Genomic DNA, 9,465 nt, shown 5'->3' with positions numbered 1-9,465 from the left:
GTTTCCTTTCTATTTGCTCTTTCACTGTGTAGCCCCATGCAGAACAATCCCCTTGTGTCATTCTGGGACAGAGAGACTCTACTCACTCTCTCTCAACATATTGGCTAAAGATTTCTATGGGACACAAGAATAAGGCCAGGGGTTTTGGACACAAGTCTCCTACAAACTGTCTTAAATTTGTTTAAACTGGCTGCTGTTGCGAGTATGTTTTCTGCAAGTGAGGCCCGGAGGTCAAGCAAACCGACTCTGCATGCCTGAAAATAAGCCATCTAGTAGAAAATTGGTGTCTGAGGCAACAAGGTCTGTTCCCCCTCTCAGACCTGGAAATTCTAGCTCTCACCACTGGGAATTACACATGCAGGACCTGTTCTATGAAGTGATTTAACCGGTTGCTTCTCACACTATTGTGTAAATCAGTGTTTCCCAAACTTGGGATGCTGCTTGTGTAGGGAAAGCCCCTGGCGGGCCGAGCCAGTTTGTTTACCTGCCACGTCCGCAGGTTCAGCTGATCCCAGCTCCCACTGGTCACGGTTTGCTGCTCCAGGCCAATGGGAGCTGCTGGAAGCGGCGGTCAGTACGTCCCTCGGCCCGCACTGCTTCCAGCAGCGCCCATTGGCCTGGAGCAGCAAACCGCAACCTGTGGGAGCCGCGATTGGCTGAACCTGTGGACACGGCAGGTAAACAAACTGGCCCGGCCCGCCAGGGGCTTTCCCTAAACAAGCAGCGTCCCAAGTTTGGGAAACACTGGTGTAAATGAATCTCATGAAACAATAGCTCCATTCTGTCTTATGCAAAATGGTATCCCCCAGTCTCTCTTCGAATGGAACTGGGGCTAAGGGATGGGGAGGATGAACTGGGGCTTTTGTAAAAGACCCCTTCCCCCCCTGCTTTTTAAGGTGAATACTTACAGCACACTTGGTTTTACATTTGCTGAGCCAGACTTGGTGAGATGTTAGAAATCTAAAGAACTAAACCAGCAGATTTGTAATGGCTCATTGTTTTGAGTCTTAATTGAATATGGGCACTGTTTCAACAACAGACAACAATCTTTCCCAAGTGTTCAGTTTAACAGGTTAACAAATGAGGCTTGCTTGGCATCTGAAGCCACATTCTGTGGAACAGGAAGCTGAACTCATCATGTATGACTGTTCTTTGTTTAGTGGGTAGGTACATTAGCTTTGTCTGCAGCAGAGAAGTTTACTGATCTATTCCCCAGCATGCCAGTGACACACTCCACTTCCACACACAAAAGTGTTCAAACCAATTCACATGAATGATTTCCCTTTATCCCTGAGCACCTCCTTACCTCTGGGCACCCGAACCAGAGTTACCCTCCCACGTCCTCTCTCAGGCCCCAAGGGCTCCAGGACAGGCTCTCGTGGTTCAAGAAACCAGCCCCCAGGACATAGTGCAAATAGGCCATAGCAAGAGTCCCAAAACATAGTCCATTTATCACCCCCAGTGCACGCAGGCTTTCAAATCCCACAACATACAATCCCTCAGCCTAGCACATACCACATTCCAGCATCTTCCACCACACCCAGACTCTTCTTCCAGACAAGCACGCCAGCCCTCCCTGCTGTTGTGTAACCCCAGTCTTCCCAGCAGGAACATCCCACTACCAATACTCTCCTGGGAGTTTGTCTTCACCAGGGAAGCAGCCATCACTCTCCCTGTGCTATTAACCAGTCATCTCAGACAAGCCCACAGGTAGACCTAGCCCTCAGCCCTCTCCAGCACGGAGATGTCAGCAGGTAAGCTCTCCCACTGTCCTTGCCTTCAGCTCTCTTTAGCCCTTAGCTCCAGCTTGCCTTGCCTTGCCTTGCCTTGCCCTGCCCTGACCTGCCGCCTCCTTCTCCCACTACTGCTGCCTTCTTCAAGAACTTCCCATAACTCTAATTCTCCCTGATCCTTTATAGTCCCAGATTCTGCCTTGCCCTCTTAACTGGACAAACTGGGAGCACCTGTACTGGCATGGAGGGAGGGGGGAAGGGCTGGACCTGTTTTATTAAAGGGCCCAGCTACCCTGTGACACGTTCCAAGAACCAGATGGAGTAGACGAATCTTTCAGCAGGGTAAAGAAATGATTCGGCCTAAACTGTTTCTGTCTGAAATACTTCGCACCAGTGTGGGCATAGACAAGATGAAACAGCCCCACAGGCTCATTGCTGCTCCATGGTGCACTGGGAGTCTTTTGAAACCTCCAAGAGTCCACTGGTTCTGGGAGCCATGCCTGGGACTGTAGGATAGATTTCTGGAGGGCCTTTTAACTGAAGTGGTTTTGAGCGGCACTAATGTGAATGTGGGTCAAGCCTGCAATGGTTCTTAAAGTGATTCAGCATGGCTGGTGTGGACACGCTTGTTTGAGATTAATCTGGTTCATGACAACAGGTTCAGCTATTTCAAGTTGACAGAGTTTGGGCAGAGTCCATGCTTTCCCCCACGTTCTGTGACATGCTCTGTTCATTGATATCCCCCCAGTTTACCATTAATAATAACCCGTCCACACAGCCACTTGTGATTTGCTGATAAGAAAAACATCCAAGGATGCAAAGTTAAGTTCAAAGATTTCTTTATTAAAATACCTTTTCCAAATTCACTGTAATAACATTTGAGGAGTTTTTTGGGGGGTGGGAGGGTTTGTGGGATGCTTGAATGTATATTTGCCAACAGAGATGTGCTACAAAGCCCGTTGTTGTTTGTGAAAGGTTTAAATGTTTTATGATACAAGCAACCTTTTCCTAGGGAAAAATAAATTAAAAAGATATTAGTAAGAAACTGAACAGTTTAAGCTTGGTGGGAGGGGGGCAAAAAAAAATCCTTTGCTTTCAAAGGAGATATATACCTTTTCTGTTCCAGAGCCTTTGATAAAGAGTTTAAAGCAGTAAATATATATATGTATATATGAATCCATATGTCATCTCTTTGTAAGAATGACTTAGATCCTTGTTGATTTAATTATTTTAAATGCTATTTGTCATTTAATACAAGAGCCTTATCTATGTCCCTGATCCTGCAATTGAATCTGCAGTGATACATGGGAACAGATTGCAGGATTGGGACCCACTTTACAGTTTGAAAAAGAAAATCTCTGTTTGGGGTTTTTGTTTGTTTGTATTTTCTTGGCATCAATGAACCTGAGATTAGCATGAACTGCAAAGTTCTGATCTGGATCCAAACTTCTCCAAAGTTATGGAGTATTTGCATCCAGGGCTTTGTTTGAACCCATTATTGAAACAGGGAACAGCCACCTTAGTGGGATCTGGATGTGGTGCCAATCTTCAAAAGCACGGAATCAAGGTGTTGGTTTGGCATATTGTAGAGATAAGGTAGGGACAGGTATGAGGTTACAATCTGGACCCAAATAAGCTTCTGAACTTCATTAATGTTTGGGGATGGGATTTGGATTAGGGTTTAGCTTCAGCTCCAAATCTGATGACCCAACATCTGTGATCTATATTTTGTCTAATCTGGACTGTGATGTGCAGTCATTCTTTCAAGAGAGAACCAATATGCCAACCAGCTCATTGAGCAGTGAAACTTTTAGATACAAGAAGTGATTTAACAAAGAACAAGGAATATTTGTGTCTCTAATAACGTAGGCATTATTTAATGTGGTAAAGTTCTGAATCGCTGTACAGTTACTAAGTTTTAAAAAAGCCCAGAATGTACTCTTATTCTATACTCCCACCTCCCCAGAGCAGGATGAAATGGAGGATAGAGAAACAAAACTCTTTTAGTGAGAGAAATGAACCATGTGGGGGACCTGGCATTGGGTTCCATAGGCACTTTCCCATTCGAAACTTTATTCGTAATTTTCTTTAATTACATGCTTTAGGAATGTCCCTGTTGTTCACCCTGAGGAAACGAACATTGAAGAGAGGAGGCTGGCAGGTTCATAAATGAGTGCCATAGAGCTTTTGAAACAGGCACATCATCTCGCTTCTTGTTTTTGTCTCCCAGCAGTTGATGTTTCCGATGAATCTTTTAAGTGGCATCAGGAGAACCTTCTATTCTCTATTGGCAATGAGGAGGGGGAAAAAAGCTAATAAGCATAAATTAAAAAAAAACTCTTGGATCAATGAAATTGCATAAAGAGATGAAATATAACAACAACTCTTTCCAAGAGCTGCACTATCAGCTAAACAATCATCATGTCTCCGCTCTAAAGTCATTCAACATCTCTATGGTACAGAGAGGAAACTAAGACACAGTGATATTTAGACTAACATTTTCAAACTGCTTGCCTATAGTTAAACACTTAAATCTATGTTTGGGCACTGACGAAGAAATAAGTGGCTAGATTTTCAGTTCTGCAAGTGGGTGGAGAATTGGAGAGTTTTGTCTCCAGGATGGTACATTTTGTATTAGTACAAATGTACACCTGAAAGTACAATGTGTCCTAAGTGACGCTAATCAATCCATGTTCAGCACCAGGACAAAATAAAACAAACAAACAAGTAAAAATGACAGGGGAGAATATGAAGTCAGAATGTATGGCTGCAGCATATCCAACACAATACCAAATTAGTATTTGGCGAAGTGGCTATCTCATTGTTAAGATATTTCCTTCAATATGTTTTCAGAAACTAAGACCATTAAATAACTTAGAAAGATTGCCAGCTCTGATTCCAGGAAGGAAACCTCCTCCCAGTTCCTCTCTGAGTAATTCAATTAATTTACTCCAGACACTTCCAAGCTGATTTTAGGTAAAAAATAATTCAAAGACACCCGTTTCTTTTGCAAACACTTCCTATGGATGGAACTTAAGATCTAAAATCCTGTAGCAGACAAGAAAAAGAGAAGAGGCCACAAGCCCAAAGTTTGGATCTAGTTCTGAATATCCCTCAAGTCCAATGTGTTGAGGCCCAGGTTACTTTGGTCTGTGCCCCTCTCTAATCAGAACTTGGACTGCAATTTGATTTTAACCCATTTAAATAATTCAGGCTTTGACTGGATTTGTCGAACATATCACCCTCATTGACTTAAATGGGATCAAACCCTTACTGCGAATCTGTGAAATGTAACCCTTTGTTGTCAATGTGTGGCATTTATTAAAGCACTGGGCTTACTTTTATCATGGCCTCACACGGCATGGAGGGAGCAAAGTTCTTCATTGTTTTCATGCTGGATTAGCCTTATTCTGACAGTGACACGACTTCTTATGGGCTGGGGTTGGATTAATGGAGGCATGAGAGCTCATTATAAAGCTGTTTTCTTCATTTTTTTTCTTCAACGCAGCAATTCTTGACTTTGCCTTATGACTTCCTCACCATTAACGCAGAACATCATAATTTAATAGGTTTATTAGAAGGGAGGTGGGAGAGCGTTACTTGAATTTGGAGTAAGAAGCAGACACTAAGGATCAGATTTCAAGCACCCACAACTGTCGCTGAAGTCAAAAGGAAGGCATGTGCTCCCACCTCTGAAACCCAGACTCCAAATAGGGGTTCGGTCCCACAGTGCTTACTCCCTTCTGTCCCCCCCAATACATTTGTATGGTGTATTGCCACAAAAATCCCCACTGTGTCATGTTATCTCCATGAAAATGTCAAATCATGAGTCTTCAAGACCTACACTCTGACATGTAGCTGTAGCCAGGAAACCTGCTACCTGGACATTACTTTCTTTCCTGAACATGTTCCCTTTGATTAGGATGCCACAGTGTCAGGCCTGGAGACCAAAGGCCTGTATCCACACAGCAAGAGCAGCAGCAAGGCCAATCTCCCCTGCAGAGAGGTCTTCCACCTCCCCCAAGCTCTTCTCCAGACCTCTAAAGTAGAAAACTGCCTGTAGAGGGAGGTTAAGCCACTTGATCAGGTTATTAGGACTCTTTTCGCTTTGATAGGCAGGGTCAGCAACTCCCCTCAGTCGGACTCTCCCTGTGAGGCATTGCAGAGCATAGGGCTGCAGGAAAATAAGCTATAGAAGTAAAGTACTTCAATAAAACGAGGAGAGACGGCACGGCCAGAGTCTCTCCGTCTCTTTTCTCTCTGCACTTTTATGTTGCCTGAGCAATGTTGAGAAGAAGAAGAAGAAAAAAACCAACCCCACGAGGAAATTCACTTTCTGATCCCCACTGTGGCTCATTTATGTGGAGAAGAGAAAGAAACACTTTGGGTTGCTCCTGCTCAGCAGGCAAAAGAACCAAGGCCTGATGCTGCTTTTTATCCAGAGATGGCCCTGCAAGCAGAACTGGGCCCTGTCGGCACAAGCCCTGGTGATTCAAATAGCTATTTAATCAGGACAAGTTACAGTATTTAACTGCAACAGGGATGTCTAGCGGGGGTGTTTCCTGTCCGATAACGTTATGTCAGAGTTTCTAGGGGATGCCTGTGTGTTGTACAAGTGCCATTTCCTGGGAAGTATCATGCACACCCTCAGGGTTTAAGTTTAGTGGCACATGTACATCCTGATCCTGCCCATCTGTGTGCTGTCAATGTGAACCCCAAGGGCATATTGCTGGGGAAAACTCAAGTAACATGCACAGTTGGTTCCAAAGCAGGTTTTTCTTTTGTATATTGATGAGAAACTAAAAATGTTTGCGACAGTCTGTTGAATTTTACAGGGGATCTTATTACTCCTTTCCAGATGCAAACAGGGATTTGTGCGAGCAAGGAAAATGCAGCCCTAAATCCAACTCCTCTCAGCTTGCCAGGAGATGGTAAAATGACAGGGCCCAATTAATTAAAGCCAAAATTATTTACATAGGGTGCTGAGGTGTTTTCACTGCATCCCATTCAAGAACCAAAGCAGCCTCAACGTGGCTCCAGATAATGGCTTCTAGACTCAATTTTGGTAATAGAAAAAAATTATCAAAATCATCAATTATCATAAAGATGGCACATCAATAGCACCTTTCATCCAAGATCTCAGAGTGCTTTGCAAACATGAATTAATGAAGCCACTCAGCACTCTCGTGAGGGAGATATTAAATTCCTTTTGCCCAACCGTCAAATAGTGATGAGTGATTGGGTCAAGGCCAGACAAGTCAATGACAGAGCTGGCCACAGAACCCAGGAGGAGTGACCGTCCCCTGGCTCACACTTACTCTATACCTTACAAGCATTGGGAAATACCTGTGTAAGTTCTATATAGCAAGGGCTCAGTTCACGTTAGCAGCTAGAGTATATGTGGAACTTTGCTTTATGTAGCAGTTATGGATAAGGGTGCAAACAAAGGCCCCAATGCTGCATGCCCAGAACCTCTCACTGAAGTCAAAGGGTGCAGAAGATATGTAGGCTTGGCTCCAACAGGCAATCCAGAGCACTGAGAAAGCACAATGCCTCCCATTCAGGTTCACACCAGCTGTTTGCTGCAGTGACTTCTCTCCACCTTCTCCTGTGTATACTAAGCCCTTATCCCAGGCACAGATTAAAAAAAAAAAAAAAATCTCCTCTGTGATGCTGTGAGGTTGCATCCTTGCAACTGGGAGGAGAACTAGGCTTGATTTATTTTTAGAAGATAGAGAGCAAAGTAAAACCCCAAACCTTTAAATGACAATGAGAAATAAACCCCATTTGCCTATAAAAATCTGCCTGTTTATTGCAACACACTCCATGACCTTCAATGCTCTGCCAATGGACTGTAAACAACACAGAAGTTTTCTTTTGTAGCCCATGTGGACTTGAATGCTGATGGAGGGTGGAGCGCCATGCCTTTCAGAGCCTGAGAGCAAGTCTATACTACAAAATTAAGTCAACTTAAGTTATAGCGACATACAGCCACCGCAGTAATTAAATCCCTTTTACATGTCTGCCTACGCTCCTTATGTCGACAGTGCATGTCCTCACCAGGAGCACTTGCACAGAGTTAACTGTCAGTGTGGTGCATTGTGGGACAGCTTCTGAAAGGCAACAAACAGCCAATGTAAGCAACGCAGTGTCTATACTAATACTGCGTCAACCTAACTACATCAACCTAAGAGCTACGCCTCTCCTGGAGGTGGAGTTATTAAGTCAGTGTAGCGGGTGAGTTACATCAGTGGGAGCTACATTTTAGTGTAGATGCTTACAGAGTTAGGTTGACGTAAGGCAGCTTACGTCAACCTAACTCTGTAGTGTAGACCAGGCCTGAATGTGTATTGTTAGCTGTCGTAGAGAGTGCTACTGTGATTGTTATTTACAAGTCTCTTATTTGCTACAGTTGTTTTTTTTAAGCAAATGATCCAGAGTCATATAAAATAAGTGGCAGGAAAAATACACTCCCGCGTCCCGCCCTGTTTTTTGGAAGGGATCTTGTACGTACATGCACATTCCTCTTCTGCAGGCTTCTGCTCAGGGAACCAAGGAACTCTGAACCTGGGGCTGGCCCTGCCTACCACTGAGACCGCCTCCATCCAACAGGTGTCTGTGCTCTACCAGCTGCCTTTTAGGGATCCAACCATCTTGTCTAAGATCAGGAGGCAGCTGGGCCTCTGCAGTCTCCCTCAACATGTGGCAGTTCCTCCCTCCTTTTCTTTGTCAAGAGTTACCTTTGAAAACTCCCTGTTCTTGAAACCAAATCCTAGAGGACTATAATGGGGGTTTTGCCGGAGTAAGGACTGAGCAAAAGACCTCAGAGTTTAGCCTCTGGATAGGATCCTCCTCTCTTTCTCTTACTCTCTTTAGTCTTACGAGGGCAGGTTTTATCATAGTATGGTTTCCAGTGTGTGCTTCTCAATTATTTTTTAAAAATAAGATTATAAATATATCAGGGCAGGGACTGTCTCTTCCTGTATGTTTACCCAGTGCCCGGCCCATTTTGGGTGCTAGCACAACAGCACTAGTAATAATAATTAATAACCATGATATTACTGAACAGCACATTGGGGATATAGTCGGAAAGTATTTGATAAATAACGTTAATGTCATTATTTCTGGAGTGCTTGTTCTTTGTCTTTTGCATTTCAGCAGAGCCGAGTGATCATTCATTTGAGGCATTTAGCCACTCGTTCTCTCCACAAATTGGCTTTTCCTCTGATTAGTTTGGTGTTCAAAGCTATTCACCGTATCATTTCTTGACTGGTAGATTGTCCATGGAATTTGAGCTGCGATGGTTAGTTTGGCTGGGCTCTTACATCACATGGCGTTGCTCCAGTTCCCTGATTGGATGATCGTAATAATGTCAGCATTTGCTTTCCATTAATATTTGTTTAGAATGTCACAGTCTCCACCAACAATCCTGCCAGTCGGCCCGTCTTCTAATATCCTGGTTGAAGGTGCTACATAGCACAGGTCAGGAGCACAGACAGAGTTGAATGCAAGCTTCTGCTCAAGCCAATAGTCACAGTCAGGAAATCACCTCGCTCTACACCTTAAGAAGGAAATCACATCTGCAAATGGTAAAAATCTCCCAGTGTATGTGTGTGCATGTGCTTACACACTCCTTGGGAAGGCGACTCAGTTGGTGCTAGCCCCGCTGTAGTTTTTCCAGCGAAGGTTCTAAACACCCTTTCTTCATTCGCCTCTTTTCCCACTTGACACT

General features: G+C 44.0%; 1 protein-coding gene across 12 annotated transcripts in view; it reads right to left on the bottom strand.

The window, feature by feature from the left end:
- Window positions 1-2,555: 2,555 nt before the first annotated feature.
- The window catches only part of PECAM1 (platelet and endothelial cell adhesion molecule 1), a 51,485-nt gene continuing 44,575 nt past the window's right edge, over window positions 2,556-9,465 (bottom strand). For 4 of the 12 annotated variants that reach the window (XM_054046826.1, XM_054046830.1, XM_054046829.1 and 1 more), the window contains one exon: window positions 2,556-4,045. In XM_054046826.1, the coding sequence (XP_053902801.1) occupies window positions 3,998-4,045 (48 nt within the window). In that variant the 3' untranslated portion in view covers window positions 2,556-3,997. Of the gene's footprint in view, window positions 9,314-9,465 lie in introns of all 12 variants that reach the window. The other 8 variants (XM_054046828.1, XM_054046833.1, XM_054046837.1 and 5 more) reach the window with 3 other exon arrangements.

This window comes from Malaclemys terrapin, chromosome 13 (genome assembly GCF_027887155.1).
Source record: "Malaclemys terrapin pileata isolate rMalTer1 chromosome 13, rMalTer1.hap1, whole genome shotgun sequence".
In the NCBI taxonomy this organism is placed as follows: domain Eukaryota; kingdom Metazoa; phylum Chordata; order Testudines; family Emydidae; genus Malaclemys; species Malaclemys terrapin.
Note: the sequence above shows the minus strand (reverse complement) of the source record. Positions and strands in the feature narration are given on the sequence as shown.